At 48.2% G+C, this 27,065-nt stretch overlaps 1 protein-coding gene across 2 annotated transcripts in view; it reads right to left on the bottom strand.

The window, feature by feature from the left end:
• Positions 1-27,065, bottom strand: part of CHUK (component of inhibitor of nuclear factor kappa B kinase complex) — a 659,325-nt gene that overhangs the window by 370,187 nt on the left and 262,073 nt on the right. For both annotated transcript variants that reach the window (XM_086921838.1, XM_086921837.1), the window contains exons 5-6: positions 25,313-25,401; positions 10,443-10,532 (exon numbers count right to left, since the gene is read on the bottom strand). In XM_086921838.1, the coding sequence (XP_086777964.1) occupies positions 10,443-10,532; positions 25,313-25,401 (179 nt within the window). The remainder of the gene's footprint in view (positions 1-10,442; positions 10,533-25,312; positions 25,402-27,065) is intronic.

Below are 27,065 nucleotides of genomic sequence, written 5' to 3'. Positions count from 1 at the left end.
CTCCTGAAGGGGCAGGCGGATCGGGGGACCGACTGACATGCTGAGTAGCTCGGGATACCAGTATCTTCGAGCCCAGTCCGGAGCCACAAGGATAACTTGGGCCCGGTCGCGCCTGATCTTCTTCAGCACTCTGGGCAGAAGTGGTATAGGCGGAAAGGCGTATAACAGACCGCAACTCCACTCGCGCCGAAAGGCGTCGCCGTGCGAGTGCCGTCTTGGAAACTCCAACGCGCAGAACTGATGACATTGCGCGTTCTCTTCGGTGGCGAATAGATCTAACCAAGGCTCTCCCCATTGCAGAAAGAAGCCTTGCGCCACGTCCGAGTTCAGACGCCATTCGTGATCCATCGAGCACCGACGGCTGAGTTCGTCCGCCCTGGCGTTCAGAGAACCTGCCAGGTGTTGAACCGTCAGAGTCACGCCCTGACGTTCCAGCCATTGCCAGAGGCGCAGAGCCTCCTGGCAAAGGGTCCACGACCCCACACCGCCCTGTTTGTTGCAGTACCACATGGCGGTGGTGTTGTCGGTGAACACCTGCACCACACTCCCGTTGACAAAGGGGAGGAATGCCTTCAGTGCCAGACGAATCGCCCGCAGCTCCAACAGGTTGATATGGAGCCGGGACTCCGCCGGAGACCAGATGCCTCTGATCTCTGCCTCTCCCAAGTGGCCACCCCAGCCCTGGAGGGATGCGTCCGTCACGACAACGTGCTCCGGTTGGGGAAGGGAGAGGGACTTGCCCCTGACCCAATCGCGGTCCGTAAGCCACCACTGCAGTTGTCTCGCAGTGCCCTCCGAGATCAAGACGTGGTCGGACAAATTGCCCTGATGCTGGGCCCACTGAAACTTCAGGTCCCACTGCAGAGCCCGCATCCGCCACCGAGCGTGATGCACCAGAAGGATGCAGGAAGCCATCAGTCCCAGCAGCCGCAGCGTCAACCTGACCGAAACCCGGGATAGCGGCTGAAAGATGGGAATCAAAGCCTGAATATCCCGAACCCGCCGTTCCGGAGTATAAACCCGAAACTGCGCCGAGTCCAGAACCGCTCCGATGAAAAGGAGCTTTTGAGAGGGACACAGGTGTGATTTCGGCACATTGATGGAGAACCCCAGGTCGTGCAAGAGGTCTGCCGTCATCTGAAGGTGGTGGACGACTGTCTGGGGCGAGCCCGCCTTCAACAACCAGTCGTCTAGGTAGGGGAAGACTGAAACCCCCAACCTGCGCAGATGGGCTGCGACCACCGCCATCACCTTTGTGAACACCCGTGGGGCGCTGGTAAGGCCGAAGGGAAGCACGATAAACTGAAAATGCTCCTGGCCTACCGTGAACCGCAGGTAACGCCGGTGGGCCGGCAGGACGGGGATGTGAAAATAGGCGTCCTGCAAGTCCAACGCTACCATCCAGTCTTGTGGGTCTAGAGCAGCCAAGACCTGAGCTAACGTCAACATCTTGAACTTCTCCTTCCGGAGGAAGCCGTTGACGTTCCTTAGATCCAAGATAGGACGTAGGCCCCCCTTGTCCTTCTTGGGCACCAGAAAGTAGTGGGAATAACAACCACGCCCTACTTCTGGCCCAGGAACGCGCTCGATGGCCCCCTTGGCCAAGAGGGCCGTAACTTCCTCCTGCAGAAGTGTCAAGTGGTCCCCCGACACACGGTGGTTCTGCGGCGGCATGGCTGGAGGAGAGGTCTCGAAGGGGAGGGAGTAGCCCCTTCGGACGATTTGCAGCACCCACCTGTCCGAAGTGATCGTGCGCCAGTGAGCGTGGTGATGGCGAACCCTGCCACCCACTGGCGTCACATGGGGCCGAAAGCACGGACTAGGAGGATTTTGGGGTAGATGCTGCGGGGGAAGGTGTGGTCTGACCCCGCCGTTGTCCCCGACCGCCGCCACGGCGGTTTCCACGGCCGCCACCGCGTTGAAAGGATTGTTGCGGCGCGTGGCTGGCAGCACGTGTGGGGGCGCCCCTTCCTTGGCCACGAAAGGGACGAAACGAACCCGTTTGCTGACGCTGGGTCGAGAGACCCAAGGACTTGGCCGTGACCCTGGAGTCCTTGAAGCGTTCCAGCGCGTGGTCCGCCTTGTCACCGAAGAGGTGACAGCCATCGAACGGCATGTCCATCAGTGTATTTTGGACGTCTGCCGAAAAATTGGCGGATCTCAGCCAGGTGTGGCGACGAATCGCCACTGTCGTTGACATAGCTCTGCCCAGCGAGTCGGTCGTATCAAGACCACACCGTATCGAATATTTCGCTGCATCTCGGCCCTCAGCCACAGCCTGACCGAGTTTTGCCCGCACCTCCATGGGGCATTCTGGCAGCAGTTCCGCGACCGTATCCCACACAGAGTGGGTGTAGCGGCCCAAGAGGCAGGCGGTGTTGCAAGACCGCAGGCCCAAACTAATGGACGAGAAGACCTTCTTGCCAAATTGGTCATACCTCTTGGATTCCCGGTCGGGCGGGGCCGACGGGAATGCGGACTGGGAGGTCGAGGCCTGGATCACCAGACTCTCAGGAGTGGGGTGGGTAGACAGGAACTTGGGGTCGTCCGGACAAGGACGGTGGCGCCTGGCCACGTTCCGATCAACAGGCGGACCTGAAGCGGGCCTGGACCAAGTGCCCAACAGAACGTCTGACAAGGCTTCATTAAACGGCAGCAGTGGCTCCTGTGGGCATGACTGCGGTTTGAAGACCTCGGTGAGGATGTTAGGCCTCACGGCCGCGACGGGGAGCTCAAGGTGTAAGGCCTTGGCAGCCCTCATCAGCACCACAGAATAAGCAGCTCCCTCCACCGATGCCACGGAAGGAGGAGAGATCAAACCAGGGTTAGGAGAGTCGTCCAGACCACTGGCATCCCCCAAGTCACCTGTCCAGTCCGGGTCATACTGGCACTCGCGTGACAGAGGGTCCTCGGACCCCTCCCAACCTTCACCGAACTCTTCATCTTCTCCGTATTCGGAGTCAACGATGTAGACCGGCTCCTCGGGGTTCATGGGCCCCATCGGCGCCGGGACCGGCGTCGAGCGACGCCCGTCCGGCGCCGCGTCCGGGAAGGTAAGGGGACGGCGCCGCCCGGAGCCGGCGCCGGAACCCCGGAGCCGGCCAGAGCCGGCACCGGAGAACCGGCGTCGCGCGGGGGCGGCGTCGGGGGTAACCCCGATGGCAACGGCGCCGGGGAGGCCGGAAGACCAGCCGGCGCCGATCCCGAAGGCCCTTGCGGCGCCGGGGTCGGAGCCGTCGGCGGCGCCGGGGCCGGAGCACCCGACGGCGCCGAGGCAGGGACACCCGAACCGCCAGGACCCCCAGACGGTAGCACTGGGCCCGAAGGCACCGTAGGCCCCGTCGGAGAACCGAGCGCCCTCATTGCCATGAGGAACGCCTCGATCTCCTCAGGCGTCGCACCGTGCCCAGGGACCGGAGGGTATGAGGCAGGCCGCGCCGGCGACTCTCGCGGAGCCGCGGGGTTGGGGTCACCCGAGCCCCCGGCCGCATCGCGCGAGCGTCGGGGGGGAGTCGGGGGTACGATGACGACGCCCCGACTTCTTATGCTTCCTACCTGACGAGCCTGACGAGTGGTGTCGACTTCCGGAACGCTCGGCGCGGCTCCGCGATCGTTCCCTCGAACGCTCTCTCGACCTCCGGCCGGACCGGGACCGCTCCCGGTCCCGACGTGGGGCCGACACCCGGAGCTCCAGTAGCTTGCGGGACCGCTCCCGCCTAGCCTTGTTGGTGAGGGCCCGGCAGTCGACGCAGGAGTCCACGTCGTGGTCGGGGCCCAGACACCGGAGACAGAGGCGGTGATGGTCTGTGACCGACATCGTGCGCTCACAGTCATCACAGTGCTTGAACCCAGGCATCCTATCAGGCACAAGTGAGTAATTAACTTCGAAAAACTTGGTCAAAGACCGGAGTACTGCTCTTCAGATCTGCGTCCACTGGCGCGGAAAAAAGAAGAACTGACGTCAGCGCGCGGAGGCGGCGTCTATATACTCCAGCGACGTCATCACGGCGCACGACGCCGACGACGGACGCGGAGCCGCAGGGGACGCCTGCAGACGACGCATACCGACGCGCAGGGGTACTGCTACGCAAAAGTTTCCGGATCCAGACTGACGCCTGGGGATATTCAAAGGTAAGGAATCTAACACTAACGTGTTTCTTTCAGATTCCAAGTTAGTGCTGCTTTTCGCATCCAGCAGCAGCTTTATTCACAACTTCACCCTCTCTCTCAGACCACTTACCGGCCAGCTGACCAAGTGTCAGTTCATTAACAGTTCATAGCCTTTTTGCCACCATCCACCACAATACCCCTGCTAACCCTCTACTCATGTTGGCAGGGCGTGGGCGAGTACTTCGGCGTGTGTTTGGAGAGTCAGGAAAACAGTAATGGGTGAACGCCAAGGATCAGAGCATCCCCGTGGCAAGAGTCTTCCGCGTTTTTCTCCTCCTCCCTTTTCCCCGCCCCTCCTCGGCTCCTTGGTGTTGCAGAGCGAGTAGCGAGAGTGGGTGGGGGCCGATAGCCGAGGGGCCAGGAGCGGCAGCAAAAGCAGCCCGGGCCAGAAGCAAAAGCTGCCCGGTTCGACGTCTCTCTTCCTCGGTTTATCCTCCTTGACTGCTCAGACAGCACGAACACACGGACTGGACTCCTCCCTGAACAAAGTTTTCCGATTGCCTTCTTCAAGCCAACCTCAATGGGAGATGAAAAAGGTCACTGGCGGCTACTGCTGCTTCAGGTAATGCCCTTGCAGCTCCTGCCGCGTTTGGAAATGGTCCAGAGATGCCCTTGCGACTCCTGCCGCGTTACAAGAATGGCCTTGCGACTCCTGCCGCGTTACAAGAATGGCCTCGCGACTCCTGCCGCGTTACAAGAATGGCCTTGCGGCTCCTGCCGCGTCTGGAAATAGTCGTGGCTCCTGCCGCGTTGCAAAAAAGCACTCGCGTCTCTTGAGTTTGGAAAATGATCCGGCCGCGATTTGAAAGTGCTTGCGGCTCGCAGCTCCACTGCGAGTTCCACTGCAGCCTGGACTCCTTGGCGAACTGAGAGCACTGGCTGATGGGAGCTCTCAACCGTCTATGCTGCAATGAGTATAGTGCCAATATCGGCCCACTCACCAGCCCTCCCGCAGCAACATGCATGTATCATAAATAATCAGACAAGACAACTTTTTGTTGGGAAAAGATAGCTACATATATGCCAACATGGTGGGTTATCTTACAGACGATCCAAAGGCAAGCCGCCCCTCGTGACCTACCACCTGATGGGCCAACTTGCATCGTGGCCTTAGCCAATCGTTGCTTAGCGGTTGTGGGAGGGGATAGCCACTCTCACTTCCGGTGAACCATCGGTCCACCCTCATGCTCACGCCCCTCCCCCCCCCTACGAGGCGCGGAACGTTCAAGCGACCCCCAGTTGTTCAGGTTTCCAACCCCAGGGTCCACCGCACAGACTTCCTGGGGATATTAGGCCTCAGCACCCTTTGTGCTCCTGAAGAGGGTACCCCTGAGTACCTTTCCGCCTCTGGATCGCCCTTTAACTCCGCCACAGCCCTGGGTGTGGCGACCGTCGCAGCCAGGGCCCCCCACTAAGGCCGGCATTTCTACTTACATCCTGCTATTTCTAGGGCCTCTTCCTTAACCCGCAAGAATCGTTCCATGCTAATACTGGGCAGATGAACCCTTCCGTCACAACACGTCTGAGAATCTGGCGTGTAGCACCCAGTTCTAATGGGTCAAGACTCCTCTGCCCAATGAAATTACGCATAGCGCAGGACTTCCTGCACGCAGGCTCCATTGCCTCCCCTGCCAAGGACCCTGCCACGGGAGCCTGGTGTGGATTCCTACCACCGAAGTTTACCTGTCCCCCTGGGTGCTACGTTGCACCGGGTGGTCATTGTGGTCTTCTAATCTGGTTCGTGCAAGTCACATTGACCAGGCAAATCCCTTGTTAAATGAACTTATTCCTGGTGCATATAGCAAGGTGTCCAAAATGCTGGAGGGAATAGGTATATGGTGTCCGTCGTTAGACCCTCCACCATAGAAATTACGCATAGCCCAGAGGAACTTCCTATGCGCAGGCTCCAACGCCTCCCCTGCCAAGCCCATTGCCTACAAAGCCGGGAGGGAGTTCCTGACTACTCAATATCGTCTGTCCCCCACTGTCGGCTACTTCCCACCGTTTGGTGGTATATTCCCACTGATGTTATTTTTGGTCTTCTCTTCTGATGCATTATTACGCCACAATGACCAGACAATTACATAGATGCCGAATTAACCCTGCTGTACACAGCGAGGTGTCACACAGGTTTGAGGGAATACTTGTAATGTGCCCGTCACAAGACACTGAACACACGTGACAACCCACATAGCCTATGCTGCTTGCTGCACCTTTGACTGGTCACAGGTGCCTGGGCCCTGCTAACCGCTTGTGACCTAAGATACTTACACCAGAAATGGTGTTGAACTACAAAACTGTGTGTCACAAGTTTCCCATATTGGTCTTCTGGTAGAACCACTGGTCCCCTCCTGGGATAGAGTACATTCTGTGACAAGATGCACCACAACACACAAATGGCTGGCCGCGACAGCCAAGGCCTGTCTAGGACGGGACTTAGTGTGTCTGGGGTGTTTTTGGGGATCCAACTCTTGGTGCGTGCTTGCACTTAATCAACTGCAATAGATGGACCACCCACAGTTTGGCTGCTAACTTCACCGACATGCGTCTAAGGTCAGAATAAGTTTTGTTTTGCTTAGGCATAGATGATCACTTGTAATAATCGTCCCCCTTTGGCTGACACTGCACCCTATACAAATGTATAGACAAGTTGTGTACCGGAGAAATGTTAATTTAACCCTCGTACTACTTGGCGTATGCAAACTGCAAAAGGAAACCTTACGTCGTACCTAAAAGGATCAAATAACATCCTGTCCAGGCGAACGCTTACCAATGGTATGTGTGACTGAATCCGGCCCACAGTTCCGTGTAAATGATCCCGCACCACCCTAGTGCCAATGGTCCTGAGTGTAAGAAACCGGTATTGCCACTTGTGTGGATGTCTCAAAATGGGCCAAAATGTCACACTTACGGAAGTCCAGACTTGACGCAACCGTAGCCCCGCCCAACTGGACAGGCCCTCTCCCCTGCTGTGAGCAAAACCTTATGGTGCGTCACCAGTACTGGCCTTCCGACTTCTGGAAAAGACCCCTGTGCACCCCCCTAAAGATTAACAAACCAGTCTTATGCCAATGTACCCGTGTGGATATACCTCAATCCTCTACGAGTTGAGGGCAGAAGTTGAATAAAGGAATAGTGTAGAGTCTCTCCTCGTGTTTGTCACTTGTATCAGTCGTCCCCTGCGCCTGGCCTTCGTGGACCCTATGAAGTTTTACCAAGCAAACGAAACAACAGTATTTACATGTTGTGCAACTGGGGGGACTGTTACTTCCTCCTCTTACTCCCTGGCATGTGAACACTGCAAAGGAAACCCTACGTTAATCCTTGAATAACCACCAAATAAAATACTGTCTAGGTGAAAGCTTACCTGTGGACTTAGTCAAGGGCCCTCCACTGCGTGTCAACACAAGCTGTAGATTTGACTGTTACAATTTGCCTGCCAACCTCGGGACCCCGACAAGCGAGGTCAGCCAAACCAAACACCTAACTGGCCAAAAACGCACCAACCTGTGTCCAGTGAGATGGAGCCAGGTAGAGGCTACGTTGTAACAGCCAGACCTGTTGCGGAGCCAGACTTGAAAAGGTCTCAGTGGGGTCAGGCTGAAGGAGGTATGTGCTGCTAAAGCAGGCCCAAATTCTGTGCAGCTTGCTCACACATCACCTTAGCCCCTTCCACCCGCATTCCGACTACATGAAATAAACGATGTTGTACCAGCAAGGACCTCAAATACAGATCAGACCTTTTGGAATCCGACAAGAAGGCGGCAAAGGTGTGTCAACCCACAGAAAAGACATGGTACGTCCCGGACATTGCTTCCGAACATAATGGTGTTGATTGCCCGCCCACTTCCATAGTGATAAATGGGAGTTGGACAAGCTCGGGCTGGGAGAGCATATGCTGGCACATATACAGGGGGCCAAGCCGCTGTTCCCCACGCTCGCCAAAAGCATCCGCCCTTACCAGCCCCTGGCACAGTCAGCCACACACCCGGCCCTCCAGGCCTCGCACAACCCTCATCGCCCTAGGGCCATTACCACAAAATTCTATATCCCGACAGGCTATGGCAGAGCCCCAGAAAGAGGCCCTGCGACTGCCCCCTCCCCGAGTGAAGCTGCAGCCAGGATTTCCACAACCCAGCGGTCCGACAGGCCTCCGACAAACGCGGGCCCGAAAAGCGTGGGGAGTAGCGACTGAAAGAACATCTGGTCTCCCCCCAACCCGAAAGCGGAACAATCAGTCCAACACCTTCCCCCAAGAGGGGGCAACTCACCGCAAGACAAACCACCGGAAGGAAACCGCAATCCGACGCCAGACCAGGCCTCTGGACGAGCTACCAGAGGCATACAAACAGCGTCAGGGTGAGGGGACAAAGAGGCTGCTAGGTTGGCGGGGGAGGAATATATACCTCTCCCCGCCCACCACCATGGCCGGAAGTGACGTTCAGGACCCTGTTAGGGTCGTGGAAACACTGGGCTGCCCCGTGTGCCTTCTTGTGGCACTAAGGGGGCCGCCCTCTTATGAGTGTCCCCTGCTCTTGTGGCACTAAGGGGGCCGCCCTCTTATGAGTGTCCCCTACGGGGACGTGTCGAACGGCCCACATTACCACTAATATTCTTGATTTAGCTTCAACGGAATTTGTTTGGAAAGACAGTAAATGCAGAGCAGTCTAATATGAATGGCGGAGTAGGCCAAATTGATGTATATGAGCTAATCACTTTATAACAATGCCCATGATTTTATTGCATTCGTTAGTCTTTCTGGTCACAGCTTTAAGGACTTTTCTTATGAGCAGTTGAACCAATTAACTAGCCCTAACTGCTATGATTAAATTGTTTTTCTGATTTTGCATGGAAGGCCTGCAGGTTTTGGGTATTGTTGTATAGGTAACCCTTTAAACTTTAGCTAGGTATCAATTTGGGCAGTATTCAGCCAATTGAATTTAAATAATGCACAGCACTGACAAAATGTCGCAAAATCTCAAGATGCAATAATATTACTTACAGCAGTAGATTATGCCTCCTATGTGTTGCACAGCAGCTGTAGCAAGATGTACACGGCTTAGCACTTAATATTGTAATGATCAGAATTAATTATACAATACATTTTAACTGAGCTAATTTTAATTATCATGGATATGTTTAAAATCAATAAAGATATATGAATAATAATAAAAAATACTCTGAGAAAATACCAATGATGGAGAATTAGAATAATGGCGGGTGAGCAAATTGCTTTAAACAAATGCCTGCCATACATTGATAGCGGTCACAGGTTATTAAATAATCAAGTATTTCAAGTACTCTAAACTTTGACACTGCTTTAGAATGTAGGTATCTGTTTGTTGCCTGTCATTCACTGCTTATGTATGGTGAGTGACCAATTAGGTCACAAGTTCTAATCATGGTGGTCCCGGTGTAGTTTATCTTCTTTCTTGTACAATAAATTGAAGTAATTCCGTTTCTGGCGAGTGCAGTGTAAAAGGGTATTTTATATAATTGTAATAGAGTTAAGCAGGGAGTGGTCCAGGGAAGGGGTAGGAGTCTTTGAAGTGTCAGGTGAATTACTACTATACGACGTAGCTGGTTGCCGGCAGTTAGGTTTTCTTGCTCTTGTGGGATACCTGAAATTTGATATGAGGATATGCGAGTGTCAAGACAACATCTATTTTCAAAGGCCACACATCAGCATTTTTCTGCAGCCTCTGTTAGATATTGTCGTCGAAGCTTACTAGAACCTCAGTGATTAAGTTACTAAGAGAAATGGGTTCAAATCATTGCTGTTTCTGCACTGCGATGCCGCACCACATTTGGTGCTCTTGTAAACTATAACTCTGAATGCCTGAATCCCATAAATCAAGAAAGGTGGTCTGTCACTGGTGTTTCATAACTGGACTGACAGGTCATGATCCATGGAATCCGGTTCGTTCTGTACAGATCCAACAACTTAAAATGTACACCCCCAACTGCAACCACTAACACCTCTGTACCCCTCTACCGGCACCTCCGCTGCCTGCACCATCATCATCATCCACCTGCACATTGTGCATCTGTAAGCATAATCCAGTTAGCGTGTAATGGCCCTCTTTCCCAAGACTCCACATACTCTGTGTTCAGAGAAATATATTACAGGCTACTATGCTATGGTCTTCATTGCATACATCACCCTCAAAAGTGTGATATCCTTTTTCCATGCTGTGCAGATCAGAAGCCTCCTAAGCAAAACAAAAACGGCAAGCAAAACAATACACGCTGCTCACAAATGGTCATCTTACCAAATACTGCAACGTTCCCACAAAAGAGGTGCACAAGCTGCCTTGGTCCAGGTCTTTGGCATACCCCAAGTCTATTATTTTATGAACAATCTGAAAACAGACAGCAACAGGTTACTTAAAGATAATAAAAATGAACCACAAGAGAAAACGAAGACTACAACAATTTCTGGATGTTACCTTTGATACGAGTAATGTGGTGCTAGATGAAGGAATGCAACAGAAGTAGGTAACGACAGGAACACATTTTTTGAGAATCGCGATTCATGGTGTTAGAAAGGCACAACTCCTGGGCAGATCTTATCCTAGGTGCTATTACTACAACAGATTGCAGTTTAAACTGTCAGAGGCGCAGCAAAGCAAAATCAGATGCTTTGTATTTTTATTTGACCCACTTTTTTGATCTAAATGAAATGCGGTCCTTTTAATATAAAGCTGGACTTATTTTCAGAAAGTTTACCAAATGGAAATAGTTATTGTGTGTAGGAAAACGGGTTTCTGTTGTAGTAGCCCCCCCCCCCCATTGTGTGCCTGGTATCTGGTTTTAAAAACGTACCTTCCCCCGGGTCACGCGTCGTCGTCTCAGTTCCTGCTGGTCCTGGCCGGGTCTGCGTTTTAACTAGACAGCATCCCTCACCTCCCCTAAGCCAATCTAAATAAATAAAAATAAATCACAAGGCTGCAATAGCAGCGTTGTAATTGGTGCACACGGCACCCAGCCGGGCGCCTGTAGGGAGGCCATTTTCTCAATGTAGGCAGCCTACATGGCGAAAAAAGGAGAGTGTGCATTACTGATTTGGTTGGCCCCAGAAGGGCCAACCAAATCAGTAATGCGCACAGTCAGGGCCCACAGTGCGAGAAGCAGAAATATAAAATAGTAGTTTCACCATTTTATGTTTCTGCTTCTCACACTGCGAAAAAGCAGCGAGGAGACGCCCCAATGGAGGAGCCGCCGCTGTCCAGAGAATTGTGAGACCGGAGCTACCTTGTCGGTTCCGCCTGACTTGTCTCCCAGCCTGCATTCCCTTTGCAACCAGACTGTTCACCACTACAGTGAATGGGACACCGGACGCTGTAACACCTCTGCACCGGATGTCCTAGATTCTCCCCAGGTGACCCGTTGGAATGGCCTTGGCCCTTGCCCCATACTCACCTTAAGTCCAGGAGATTCGTCCCGTAAGGCACTATGAAGGACCCGAATGCAGTACATATTTTTGGGCACCCAATGCTGAAAAGCAGCTCTGCACTCAGCCACACAAGTGCTGCCCGGGTGACCTGTTGGTGCAGCCTTGAACCTTGCCCCCTACTTACTTCAAGTCCAGGAGACTGGTCCTGCAAGTCGCTGTGAAGTACCAGTATGCAGTGTATGTCTTTCCTTCATTGGATAACGTTACCACTTCAGAAATTGCACTGTGTCCATTTTACTTTTTTTTTTTAATTCATAGCTCGAAAAGTACTTACCAGATTCCAATCCTTAAAATCGAAATTCGTGTAAAAGTATGTGTAATTTTTATAAACAGGTGCAGGATTCCTTCATAGAGTCTGATCTCAGTTACTGCCTTTGTGTGTGCAATAAATGCTTAGCACTAACCTCTGATATGCCTAACTGCTCGCCCACACTACCAAAAAAGAGAGCATTTAGGGTGTCATTTGTGTCTCTGTAGTTCCTTTGAGGTTTGCCTGGACTCTTTATATAGTGGACCAAAAGGAGGTACACTTTGTAAAGAGCCAGCTTTCTGCAATGACCACAAGAACGATGGTTGTTTATTTTTCCAAACTTTATCATATATTGTTCCCAAGTTTGTTTTCTAGAGTAAATTCAAAGATTTAAAAAATACTTCAAGTGACCTAATTGTTCCTCTATCCAAAAGGAAAATGTTACTCACCCTGTAAGCATCTGCTCATGGCATGTGGTGCCGTAGATTCACATGTTATGTTTACTTTCAGCATCTAGTATTGTTGTTCGGATGTGTAAAACTTGTTTTTCTGCGAAGTGAACCCGAGTCAAGGAACCTAAGGACTCCACCTAATAGTGTTATTGCACATGGTCATCAACTTCATTGTCAGATTGTTTTCCTGCATGTAGGGTAGGATTTGGAAATAGAGAACAAAAGTATATTCTAATAATATAAACATGCAAAACAGACAAAGGCAACGAAAGAAAGGAGCTATCTGCAACAACCTCAGCTGACCGGGCAGAAGGGTGGGTACATGTGAATCTACAGCACAACATGCCAATTATAGATGTTTACAAGTGAAGTAACATTTTCTGTTTGCGGCATGTGTAACTGTAGATATACATGTTGTGTATAGACTGTAAAAGCAGTCCTCCCAAAAGTGAGGTATTAAGACTGAGGAGATTGTAGCGGACTGAAAAATTGTGAGTTTGTCAGCCAGGCCCACTCTAGCTTGTCGTCTAGCCAGGACATCCACGCAGTAGTGCTTGCTAAAGGTATGAGGGGTTGACTTCGTAGCTGCTTTACAGATGTGAGCTAATGGTATATTACCTACGAAAGACATAAAAGCCACTTTCTTACTAGTGGAAGTGGGTCTTGGAGGGACCGGCAGAGATCTTTCTGCTTTGGCATAACAAGACTGTATACACTGAGGAGATTGCAGTGGACTGAAAAATTGTAAGCTTGTCAGCCGGCCCACTCTAGCTTGTTGGCTAGCCAGGACATCCACGCAGTAGTGCTTGCTAAAGATATGAGGGGTTGACTTCGTAGCTGCTTTACATATGTCAGCTAATAGTAGATTACCAAAGAAAGCCATAGAAGCCCCTTTCTTATTAGTGGACGTAGGTCTTGGAGGAATGGGCAGAGATCTTTCTGCTTTGGCATAACAAATCTGTATACATTTATATATACACAACACCCGAGCACAACATACTGTTGTAACAATCAGGTGATATAAAAAAATAAAAAATTTTTGTATCGAACAGTCCATGAAATCTTAACATCCAATAAAATTTTTTTAAATCCCAACACTTCTCAAAAGAGCATCCAAACGAATCTTCTTGGGTTGAAATCTGATATTTAATATCCAAAGTTCATATGAGGAAAAATGGCAGCCGACGCGCGTTTCGCCCGCAGGGCTTTTTCAAGGCTGCAACCAAGATATTTATACATATCCATCAGAAAATATTCATTTTCAATCTGATTTTACATTGCAATTGTCAATTTGACATGAAAAATCACTCGTGATTAGAGACACCCAATGTGTAAGTAATTACTTTCCAAAGAGTAATAAAACCAAACAAATGAATTTGTACAAACAGAGACACCCTGGTGGATAGAGTCTCCCAGAGACCAAACAATCATGCCGGTGGAACAATGAACCACACTATCAGCCATGTGTGATTAAAACTGATCAACAAAAAAACAGATCATTTAAAGGGGCAGAGGGATGTGAAAGAACGATTATAATCAAGGTGATCATGCCAATTAGAAAGTTTATCAATCACCAGGTGCTAACCAATCCGCACCTTTATTACGGTAAAAATCTCACCTATTTTTTCACTCTCCTCAAATCTAAGGCTATGTTCTTCCACTGGACAATATCAAAATATAGCACTTGCTGTGGAGTTATATATTTTGTCCTTCCTCTCTGTGGGGATAATAGTAGTATTGTTGGTATTATTTTGTTGAGCAAGCTAGTCCCATTTTTAGTAATACTGCATTAATGCTTCAGAGTGTGTGATATTTCATTATAGGATATGCATGATATCTCTTAGGCATATATAGTACTTGTATCCAATGAGCCAGTACCATACCAATTTAAACACTCACTATAGCAAGTGAAACGAGTGTACAATGTAGACTAGAAAAATACCAGTATTAGGTAGCCCATTTCGTGGGTAAAGAGTTTACAAAGTCGTAAAAGCCATGGTGAGTTAATTTATTTAAAAAAATAACACTATGTAGGAGAAAAGAGGGGATTTTGGAAAATAATCCTCCTTCCCATTCATGTGGCAATTATGGCCCCAAATCTGTATACACTTGACTAATCATCGTGCAACTTCTGCCTTGGAAAGAGCATGTATATAATCAACAGGAGAGAAAGGGCTCGTAAGGCCACTCTTGTACCCCTTATGAGTAATAGTTACAAATCAACAGAAGAGTGACTAAAAAAGTAAAAGGATAATCAATAGCTACCACCAAGTAAAGAAATTATTTCAAACAAAGATCAGTCAAACAGTAAGGGTTGCATGCAGAGTGCCACAAGAAGAACCCTCAGGCACCAACAAGACAGTTGGTTGCCATTTGTCTTCAATGGTTTTTTTTCAGAAAGCAGTGATTGAAAAGTTAAAAGAAGTGTGGACTACTCCCCGGAAAAAATATTGTATTAAGGGGGTAGCTCTAACTTCATTAAAATCTTAGTGAGAAAGGTCGGACAGGATAGTGGTTATGTTATTTGGAAAGAGCATGCCCTTTGTGGGACTTGAAGTGAGAAACAGATTCTGTGTCTTACAGCAGGGCATTGCCTTGTCAATGTAGTACATTAGCACTCTCTTGAAATTAAGGGTGTGCAGAGCGCATTCTGCTACAGTCTCTGGGTGTGGAAAAGATAGGAAGCTCACATGTCTGGTTACGGTGGAACCTGGAGCCTACCTTGGGGGGCAATTTTGGATTGGTTTGAGATTCACTATGTTGACGTACTTGTGAAAAACTGCTCTTCTGAGGTAAGAGTGTGCATTTCACTGACTCTTGAGAGAGGTGATGGCTACAAGGACGGCCAATTTCCAGAATAAGAATTGAAGTGATTCAAAAGGGGGGCCCATCAGTCTTGTGAGGAAAATGTTAAAGTTCCAAAAGGGAGCAGGGGACGTCAGTGGTGAAAAAAACCTTTCTGAGGCCTTCCATGAACACCTTAATGACTGGAATTCTAAATAGGGAAATATGTTGCCAATTCTGCAAATAGGCAGCTACAGCAGCTAGATGTAAATAAATAGATATATAGGCAAGTCCTGAGTTCTGTGGGCAAAGGAGATAGCAAACAATATGTTGCACAGACACAGAGTAGATTGATGTGTTTGGCAAGACAGTTGTGCAATAAAGGTTTCCATGTGGTTGCGTAACAGGTCCTGGTAGTAAGCCACTGTGCCTCTGAGAACAGACATACACTGTTCTGACGGATTAAGGTAACCAAATTCCAAGACCTCAGCAGTCAGATCGCAAGGTTGAGCTGTTGACGGTTTGGTTGTTTGAGAGTTCTGTAGTTTTGTGTGAGACGATACGGCCTGTTGGGGAGATATTTGTGTGTGGGAGAGAGAGAGGTATAGTAGTGTGGAGTTCCGTGGATGGCATGCCCACGTTGGTGCTACCAAGACAAGTGTGAGGCAGACTTCTCAGCCTACTGACCACAAACGGTAGGAGTGGGAGTAACAGAAATGTAGAAGCAAATATTTCAGACAACTCGTCCATAGTGCATTGCCCAGGGTCTGTGGGTATGGTAGTCTGGTGATGAAGTTTGGGCATTTTGCATTTTTGGCAGGGGCGAACAGATCTATCAGTGGGAACCCCCAAAGGTGAAAGGACGTGTGTAGGACCTGGGAGTTGAGTTCCCATTCGTGGACTTGTTTATTTGTCCTGCAGATCAGGTCTGCTAGATCGTTATTGAGGGAAGCTGGCTCTTCACACAATATATCTATTTTAATATATCATATAAATAATTCAGGGGGTTCACTCATCAGTGGACAGGGGCCTTGCCATGGCAATCCAAAATTGCTCTGCTAGGGGGGTAGTGTGGTCGAGCAGGCTTAGGCTTAGGCTTATCACAGAGGAGTGCAAGACATCTGAAAATACACTCAATAGTCAATAAGTGAGAGACAACTCAAGAAGGAGATCCACACCAATTTATAAAAATAACCATTATCTTTATATTTGATTTGGCACCTAAAACAATTCGCTCAGCTAAGTACGTTTTTTTAACCTTAGAGTTCAAAAAGTAGCCAGGCAATTTCTGAAGGATGCAATGTTATCCAATGGGAGGAAAAATCAATGAGGTATTCAGGCATAGTACAGCAACTTACCAGACACTTCTCCAGGAGTGAAGGTGAAGGGTTGGGCAAGGCACCAGCAGAACACCTCCAGTGGCGCTAGGGCGGCTGGGTGCAGAGGTACAAAACAGTGCTGAGTGCCCAATGTTATTCTATGGAGAATGATAACAGTAAAAAGAGGCTGCATGCTTTGAATGGGGGACCAGTTAGGCTGAACCAACAAGGGGGCTCAGGCCTCACAATGCTTGGTGGATGCAGGGACACAGTAGGTCCTTTTCTCTACGGCCCATGTGCTTCAGGTGCAGTTGCGGTAGAGGGGATCTGCATGCAGAGGCTGAAGGCAATGTCGGGAGTCCATAAGAGGTATCACAACACTGGACATGATCTCTGGAGGACTCGTATCCACACCGACACCGTTGGCCCACTTCAACTCTGGCATGGAGGGACAGGTGCAGTGATGCCTTCAGGCATCGGGTTTGGTTTGTCAACGGAGTCCTTCCAGGGGTCGTTGGGTGTCTGCAGGACGCAGGGAACCAGGTCCCCTGCTTCTCAGGAGGTCTTGGTTCCTGAGTGAAGCGGTGGCCGGTCTCCCGGGCTTTGAGGACTTAGCATCTGCAGGAGAATCGACTTGGTACAATTGGCGAAAGCAGTAGGTTGGCCGGCAGGGTTGGCGCCAAATCAGTTGCTGAATCTTTTGTTCTTGCAGGATGCGGCTCTTCACATCCTTCTCTGAGGTCAGCAGAATCTCCTCCTCTGGTGCCAGGGATGCCCCTAAATATTGAACTTGAGGCCTTAGGGGAGTATAGGGTAGTTGCCATTGGGTAACTGACCATTGGGGTCACTATGCCCCCCTATAAGACCACTTCCTGTGGGAAGTGGGAAAAACCCTGACCAAAAAATCCCAAGTATGCCATCACAAAGATGGCTACCTCTGAAAAGTCGTCTCCACCTCAGTTTAGCCCACCTTGGGGTGGGAACGGCCTGGAAGGGGGGGGAGGGGAATACCTCCATGACTAGCTAATCTTCCTGCCTGTCTAGGTGCCAAAGGGGCTCTGGACAAAGGGGTTAAGCATTCGCTTCGGTGAGGGGAACCAGATCTGCATTTCAAAGGCAGCAGCTCTTTGAAGCTTGCCAGCCTAGGGAGGCTAATCAGCAGGTCATCCTATAGTAGGGGGTGCAACACCCTCTTCCCAGACACGCTTTTGTTCTGGGTTTCCTGAGAGCAAAAAGGCTCTCACCCTGGGAGCTCAATACAGTGTCTCGGGTGGCAGGCAGTCAAAAACCAGTCAGCGAGCACACCAGAAGCTGGTTGTTTTTCAGGGGGCACCTCTAAGGTGCCCTCTGTGTGCATGTATTGATAAATCCAAAACTGGAATCAGTGTGGGTTTATCAATTAGAGATGTTGATACCAAACATCCCTATTTTCAGTGAAGCCATCATGTAGCTGGTTAACGCGTTTTCACCAGTGTCCAGTAGATATTCTAAAATGGCTTCCCTTTCCACTTGTACTGGCTGTAATGGAACTGACCAGCACAGGAGAATATCTGCTCATGCAGGTATGCCCTTACATGTAATACCAAACACTCTGCCTTAAGGCTGTAGGACTGCTGTAGGGGTGACTTGCAAGTACTAAAGGCAGTGTTAGGCGGCTTGACACAAGGATGTGTGTCAGGTCGTGTTTTCACTTTTGTCTACACCAAAACACGCAGCCTGCGATAGCAGACCTGCATGAGTTTGGTTAGGGGTGGCACAATTCGTGCTGCAGCTTTGAGGGGCCCTTCATAGTACCTCAGGTTCTAGGGACCATTTACTAGCATTTACTAGAGACATATAGAGGGTGCTATAGGTATTGTCAATTGGGGGAACAATGGTAAAGTTTTGGGAAAGAGATCTGGCACTGGTTAGCAGGACGCAGTGCACTTTCAGTCAAAATCACACCATGTACCAAGGACAAAGTGGGGATGACCATGACAAAAAGGAGTACTTTCCTACAGTTGTCCACTCCAGGAATGTGCTGAATGAGGAGATTGACTTTGTGATGGATTGCCCACTGCCAGATGCTTGGTGCTACACTGGATAACTGCAGTGACTGTGCACCTCATTGTTTCTGTAAGTAAGAAATGGCAGTCATGTTGTCTGTGCGTATCAGGTCTTATTTCTGAATGAGAGGGTTGACAACCTGGAGAGTGGGCTGGAGGGCTAGCAGCCCTAGGTGATTGATGTGAAGAGTTTGCTGGACAGGAGGTCCACTGACCCTAAATAGTAAGACGATTGAGATGCGCTCCCAACCTGTAAGGAGGCATCCGTGGTGATGGTCTCTTGCGGAACTGGGTTCAGGAAGGGGTGCCCCTGCAACAGGTTGTTTGTATTCCACCACTGCAGAGAGCGATATGTGCAGCCCCAAACCAACATTAGATCTTCAAGGTGAGCCTCTGCTTGAGGCCACTATGCCGTTAAGCACTCCTGTAACAGACGCATGTGAAGCCTGGCACGAGGGACTATAGCCAAATAAGACGTCATCATCCCTACAGGGCGCATCTCATTTCTGCTACTTGCCGATCTGGCTAAATAGAGGCAGCACACTTTGGAAGGCTTGTACGCAAGGTTGGGATAAGCTTTTGCCACAGGCCCATCTAGGATAGCCCCAAGGAAGAGCCTGTATTTGAAGGGGTTGAGGGTGGGATTTGGTCAGGCTGTCTAGCGCACACCCAGACCACAATTCACACCCAGTACACTCTGGGTTTCGTCAGAGTTGTTGCATAGTGGTCTTGATCAGGCAGTCGTTTAGGTAAGGGAACACGTGGATGCCACTCCTCCTGAAATGAGTGGCTACCACGGCCAGACATTTGGTTAAGGCTCTTGGTGCAGTGGTAACCCCAAAGGGGAGCACTTTGAATTGATAATGGTGTCCATGTACCACAATCATCAGAAATGTGTGATCTGGGTGGATTGGTATGTAGAAGCAGGCGTCCTTCAGATCATGGACAGTCATTTTTTCTGAAAGTGTTATGACGCCCTGTAGAGCCATCATGTGGAAGTGCTCCAACGATTATATTTTTTTAGCGAGATCGAGGATGAGCCTGAGGGAAATGTCTTTCTTTGGGATAAGAAAGTAGAGAGAGTATACACCCTTTCCACCGTGTTGAGGCAGAATAGGTTCTGGTGATGTCTTGCCCAGGAGGGCCTTTGCCTCCTCATGAAAGAGGTGCAGACGTTCTTCAACAATTTGTGTAGGTGAGGGAGGAAGAGTGGTTGTATTTGTGCAAGATCCAAACAATACCCCTCACCCACCCCTGCAGTCGTCCCCCATCAGGTGTTTTGTGATCGGGGAAAAGTCAAAGGGCGTTCGGGGGGTGGTTCCTTTTGGGGCTGCACCCTTACCTCAAACCATTGCCATTGTTGCCCCAGGGTACATTCCTGTAGTAGTAACCCTGCGAAGGGGATTGGTGCAGTGGCTAAGTGAAAGTGGAAGAGGGTTCTGGAGTGGGTGTCTTAGATGCGCCACAAAACTATGAATAGCAAAAGGAACCTCGACTTGGAGGTGTTTGGAGGGTGCCCATAGCTTTTGCTGTATCACTTTTTTGACTTTCTCAAGCATTATAGGACTACCGCAAAGACTTTTAAACAAAATGCAGGTTGTCATGAATGACGCTGCCAGACTCATCTTTAAAAAGCAGAGGAACATGCATGCATCCCCTCTCTTGCGTGAACTACATTGGCTGCCAGTCAAGCAGAGGCTAACGTTCAAGGGGTTGTGCATTGTCCATAAAGCCCTTTATGGTAGGGCACCAAGTTACATGAAATCACGCCTGACTCTCTACAGGTCGGGGAAGGCGCTAAGATCTGCAGAAGCTACCCTCCTTGTTCAACCACGTTGTAGACTGGCTACTGTGGGAGGTCGTGCTTTCTCTTACACACTCCCAGCTCTCTGGAATAAATTGCCACTGGAACTGCGGAAAGAAACCAAGTTGCTGCCCTTCCGAAAGAAATTAAAAACTGTGCTCTTTCAGCAAGCGTGGGGTTGCCTCGAATTCGTGACCAGCTGTATTTTTCTTAATCGCTAAGCGGACCCTGACAAAGCGCTTAGCGACCCCTGGGTTATAATGCGCTATACAAATCAAATAAATAAATAAATCTCATTGACCTGAGGGCCAAAGAGACGCTGGCCATCGAAAGGCACATTTAGTAGATGTTGCTGTACCTTTGGTTTGAAACCGGAAACCTTTGGCCAGGCATAGCATCACAAGAGAATCCTGGAGTTAATAGTGTGAGCATCTCTATCCGCGGCATCTAAAGCACAGCGAATGTTAGTGTTGGCGATAACCTTCCCCTCAGCCACTCATTGCTGCCCTTTTTTGTGGTACTGGCCTGGGAGATATTCCACCAAGTACACCATTTGAACCCAGTGCACACAGTCGTATCAGGAGACCAAGTCGATGAAATCAGCTATTTGTCAATGATCAGCGGACTGTGCCGTCACCCTCTTCCACATCTTCTTGCCCTCCCGATCAGGAAGGGGTGCATCATCGGAGCTCTGGGTGTTTGCTCACTTTCTGGCAGTATGTACCACCAGAGAGTCAGGAAGTAACGGGCCATGAATGTATGGAGGGCCACTAGGGGAGACCTTATGCTTCTTATCTACCCAAGGCATAATAACTCTCACCTTAACAGGCTCCTTGAAAATCTCCATGGCAGGTTTAATGACACTCTTTAGCATCGGGATGAATTGGAGGAAGCACTGGGTGGAGGAGACTGTTTCCACAAGGAAATCACCCTTTTCTTGTGGCATGTGGAGTTTGACGATTTGGAATATGGAAGCCCTGTGTAGAACGTCATGATATGCTTTGACATCATCTGGAGGAGAAGGCAGGGTACAAATCTGTGTCTGTATCTAAAGGTGGTTCAATATCATAATAGTTTCAAAGGTCCGGGCCCTGTGGGTCATGAATTGAAACAGAATGGAGTCTAGGACTGCCCCCTTCCCTCAGAGTGTGAGGAAGCCGAAGTGAGTGCTGTGGTGACTCTTAAGGCAACACAGGAAGTACGGGGGTGAGGAGGACAGAGAAGAGGGAGGAAACGCAGGAGACACGAGAGACGTAGCTTTGTCTTGCTTCATAGGGGTGAGCACAGGTGGGTTGAAGGCTTCCACAAATGTCAACAACTTCTTTTGAGGAACAGAGTCATTTGGCAACCTGTGGGGGCTCTGCCAGGATCCTACCAGTGCCAGGCTGGATATGGATCTACTGCTGCCAAGCATTCAGATGTTTCTGCAGCCATTTGAGAATTGGATACCCGAAGCCTTCGGAAACCGCAGAGGAGGCAACGGTGAAAAGGGTCCTGATTGATCTCGATCTTGGCACCAAATGCCTCAGGTCGGTGGGTCTCTGCACTAAACTTGCCTTTGGCTCAGAGTGTTTTGGTGCAATAGGTTCATAATCTTCTGCCCCATCCCTATAGAGTCAGAGTGTGGGCCAGGGTGCGGTTTTGGATCCGGCACCGGCGCGGTAGATGAGGCTTTGAGCTTCGAGAAGGATTCCGGCCCCAAATAAGGAATGAACATCGCGTGCATTCAGAATGGTGGTGTCGACCATGGTCAGAAAGCAGTGTCATATTTGAGACCTCATGGGCAGCACAGGAGCTCAGGGCTGGCGCATCTAGGTGGTGAGTAAGGGGAGCATTATGACTCACTGTGGTCTTTTGCTGATGCTAAGCCTTCCACCTCGGAGTAGGCACTTTCCAGCAAAATTGCTGGTTCGATTTCGATGCCTGGAGCATCCACCTCTTCAAAATCAGACTTCTCAGGCCCTCCAAGGATATCCAGAGTGTCTTCCACCTCTCGTCTATGAGCCATGGCGAAAGAGGCGATGAGCACATTGATTCCAAAGAAACTTTTTGTTATGGAATGCAAGACATGACGAACAGGAGCCCTCTCGGTGGTCAGGGGACAAACAGAGATTGCAGACTTCGTGGCAGTTGGCCTCAGATATTTGGTGTGACAAGTAGGTAGGACAGAATCAAAATGGCGTCCCCTTCCATTACGGGGACATTCTCAACCAAGGCAGTGGGAGTTGAGCAGTGTGTAACCGACACGGAGTCTAATTAAACGCAACAGTTGTAAACTGATGAGAAGCAGGATTGTCTTGTTGCCTATGTGCAATACTACTTATAGGTAGCAAAGCTGTCTTACGCACACTTTTCGTCCACTTCAACATCCTAAGGCTAAGCCACTGCTTTTGGGAGGACTGCTTTACAGTCTATAAGGGCTCCACAACAGATGCTAAGAAATATTGGTACAAGAAACACCAGCCAAAAAACATCATGCGTATAGTATATGGACATTATACTTGTGGTTGATTGGATACATAAGTGGATGACCTGTAAGACGGACCTAGCATATAAAGCAAGACGTGGCCGCCATTGTTTTTGCAGAAAAATAAAGTGAGTGTAGGGTCAGTAACTCTAGCTCATTGTTATGCACGCCACGCGATCATTAGACCACCATCGCGGTTTCGTATGCCACGGAAATAGGCAATAGCTCCTCATCACTTGGGGAAAACAAGGTAGGGTTTGTTTATATTGTTAGACGGCACGTATACCATTTCCTGGTTTTGCTTCAGATCTTCTCAGGAAGTTTTACCAGATATCGTACCGCATGAGAATATCTACTAGGTATTGTTGCCTTCCTGATTTAGTGTGAAGTATGTATGTGCATTGCGAAAGTTACACAAGCCACCCACACAGTAGACCGGACCGATGTAATACTCTCAGTACCACAAACAGTCTTAATCCCACAACACAGCAGAGGCAGACTGAAAACCAACCAAGGTCTCCACTATTCTCTCTCTTACAGTAAATAGACAGGGTGGTACTATATTGCATACTATGCGTCAGTTACATTTTCGCAAACCCTCTTCCCAGGTATGTCTACGGAGGTCCTAGCCCGGTGGGCACATCAGGAAATACTACAAGGACTCCACACTGTAATGGCTGAATAAGAATAATCAACTTAGTACACAAATTCATAGCAGTGAGTATTTGATTGTCCATTACCTATCTAAGGCTATCATGGAGGGGCCCATGTGCGTGGGACAATATCTGTATAGTACAACTAAGCACTAGAAAATAATAATTTATTTTTCACATCTGTAGAATTTGATACATCGGTGTTGAGGAGTTATAATATATTGAATATGCTATCTAGAAGCAGTAGTAGGTAAGGACTCAGCTGTAGAACTACAACTTGTATACATCTTTGAGTGAGCGGCCTGAATCAGATATAGTATTTAATATTATATTTCTTGCAGGGGACGGTCAGCCACAGACAACATAGACTTCATTGTCCATACTTCTTAAATCTGGTTATTCTGGATAATGGGTAGTATACCCAATTTAAACTGGTAAGTTATAGGTGGACCAGCCCTCTAAACTGTGTGGCTATCCCTTTAGAACTCTTAACTTTAGTAATCTTGTGAGCATGGCATCTATGAACTCCTGCAAACTAAATTTCCACTTTTATGTCACGTTTATAGGCATGTTTTTGCATGGCACGATACGGTGTTTTCTGAGCTATTTTCTACCCTTTCTGCCTCCTTAACCTTTCGTTTCACGTTTTGAGTCCCCCTGGGTGAGCAGATCGCCAGGAGCCAGGTATATTCTTTTTGTATGGAGCACTTATGAAGGTATAGACTCAAGTGGGTAACTTCCCTGGGTCTTTTCTCTTCTTTCGTCCTTTAATAATGAGATGGTCTGATCAATTGTTCATAGCAATCTTTAAATTAAGTATGGGTTGATAAAAATATGTATTGTTGTTGTTCTCCAGGTATCCCCATTTTGAACTGTTCTGGTGACACTGTATTCTATTTGGGCGAGGTCCTCATGAAGGTGGTTCACGGTTGTGTTACTCCACTGAAACGTGCATAGACAACGTGCGCCCAGACCTTTTGGCTTTTGTCATCGAATCTGTCCATTGGAAATGTTTTACATCTATGTGTTCCTCATACCCAAAAGTGTATAAGGGTCTTGTGTGACTGGTAGTGAGTGTGAAGAATGCATGTGTCTGATAATTGATCGATTTATCTGTTGGGGGCTGTCACAGTTGTTTTACACTGTATATATTAAGGTGTAATTATTATTGTACTACAAAATGTATAAAAAAATGTGTTTTTCTAGTGAACATTACAAAAAATATATAGAGTAATATGTAAGGATTAATAGCAGATACAAACCAATAAGAATTAAAAAGAAATTAATAAAAAAAAGAACATGTACATGTGTACTTGAATGTTAAAACTATGTAAAGTTAGACCTGTATCTTAAACCATACGAGATAGAATCCTTGGTAAAGCAATATAGGTCTTAGGGGAGCTGTTTTTGTTTCAGTTGTTTTGGTTTTCCCCTCTTTCTCCCAGACCTTACATGCCTTTTAGAGGAGGTCCCTTTATTTACAAGTCCAGTTTATCTCTTAACAACTCCCTCCTACTGAGGTCGAGTCCGCCCTGATCATACCAACCTTATTTGGGTGGGGTGAGGTTACCAATAATGAAGCATGCCACAAAACTGTGGGTTAGGCTTCCTCAATCCTAGGATTTAGGCTGCTGCCCAAGTCAGACACACCCCTGTCACTCCCCTGCCCCTCCTCCATTCATGCTTTTCTGACAAGAGAATATGCAATAGTTGTACCTCCAACTTTCCCTTTATGATAAAGTGAAATTGTAACCATGACATTATGACCACACAGGTTTTTCATCAAATAATGATATGCATAAGAGGTACACTAATATGAACTTGGGAAATCCATAATACACAAATGAAACACACCAGTGCACTGCATTCTAAAATGTCTCTGCAACCTGCCCATTTAAGTCCCACGTTATACCTTGCCACTGCACTCCTGAAGGACAATGTTCTCCGGTTTCAAATCTCGATGAATGATTCGATTTTTGTGTAAGTATTGGATACCAGAACCTGAAAGACAAACCATACTGTGTATTAAGGAGAGAGAATTACCTATGGCATCCACATTTGTAAGAGTTCAAACCTTATGTCGGCTTCAATCTGTAACCTTTGGAAGGGATGATATGTATTTTTTTTTAATTAACACAAAAACTAAAATTTCATAATTTAACCATGGACAAGTTGTCAAAATGTGTACTACACCCACGTATTTTCTCTTTTAGTGTCTTGAATTACACCAAGAAACATTATGAATGTATTAAAATACTGTTCAAACTGTAAACTTGATCAGCATTCATTATTAATACCATACACTTTGATTAGCTGCTGGCTGGTGAATCTGCCAGGTTGTTGACAGGTGGAGCGGCAGGATTTAGTTTCCCTGCAGAAGAGGAGGCGGGGTTCTCTGCTGTAGACAATGATGATGAGTAACTGATGCCCCATAGGTCTTCCCAGGAAGATTTCTTTCTTCAAAGCTGTGGCTGATAATTGCAGTTACTAACGGTCGCAGTGAGTTTTTAGTGGTGAGCTTGAAAGTACAGGCTCCAAGAAGGGAGAGTGGTTTGATGCAGAAGCCAGGGACTATTCCAACTCTTCCCGCACCCATTGTTAGCAGCATCAATATCAGGAGCGTTAAAATTCAGTTTAGGGGAATAAGCAGGAGCTTCGCCTAGCAGTGCATTACCATCGTAAAACTTCTCTTTCGTAAGGTATGAACCAATTTACAATACCTACACTAGTTGAGGTACAGGTGTCTTTCTCAAGGAGGTACACACTTGGCTGATTGGGTTTTAGCTTTGGGTTTGTTCACGGGTACTCTGACCACATCCTCAGTTCTGGAAAGGGCCCTTTCTCTAAACGAATATTGCATATATATATATATATAGATATTCAAATGATCATTGAAAAATTGTGAAATCTAATTTAGCGTTCACAAAAAACAGTATACACATTAGAGAAATAAGAACTAGTCTACATTTACCAAAGAAACATAAAATAATGTCTCTACATTAAGGAAAGACCTCATACCATCTTCCTAGGAGGAATAACATTTCTTGTAAGACAAACATTTTTACCTGCAATTTGGCACAATCTGTAGACAAAAACAAGTACAACAGAAAACTTAGTAGTGGCCTAGCCTGAACAAATTACTTTGTTTCTATAGTAAAAACATAAAGGATAACAATTCATATGGGGGCAACCGGTGCTTAGGTGCTAAGGTATTGACAGATTTCACCAACACAAACTTAAGCATCTAGGCAGTTTCATATTTTTAATGCAAACCTTCTAAATTGGGCCTTGAACAGTATACAAGAAATACTTCAGTATTTGATGGCATCAATAAATGGCCATGACTAATAGCAACAGAAACAACACTATAAATAATTCCAAAATAAATCCGGTCGGACGCTTTAAAAGAATCAATCTTGACAGCCCTTGGGCTGTCAAGATTGATTCTTTTCTTTTTAAGCGTCCGACCGGATTTAATCTACGTGCCACCACTGATTAATTCAGGCACTATTTCAATTATTTTGATCTTTTGGACTATCGTGCCCTCCTGAGACGTAATCGTGTCCTTAGTTTGGAGTTATGTACGCTGCATACGTACATTAAGTGACGTCTCACTCATATCCTTCAGCTCGCCTTGGAGAGCAACGGAGCCCCCCTGCTCCACG

This window comes from Lissotriton vulgaris, chromosome 5 (genome assembly GCF_964263255.1).
Source record: "Lissotriton vulgaris chromosome 5, aLisVul1.2, whole genome shotgun sequence".
Classification (NCBI taxonomy): Eukaryota; Metazoa; Chordata; class Amphibia; order Caudata; family Salamandridae; genus Lissotriton; species Lissotriton vulgaris.
This window is presented reverse-complemented; position numbering and strand designations above follow the sequence as displayed.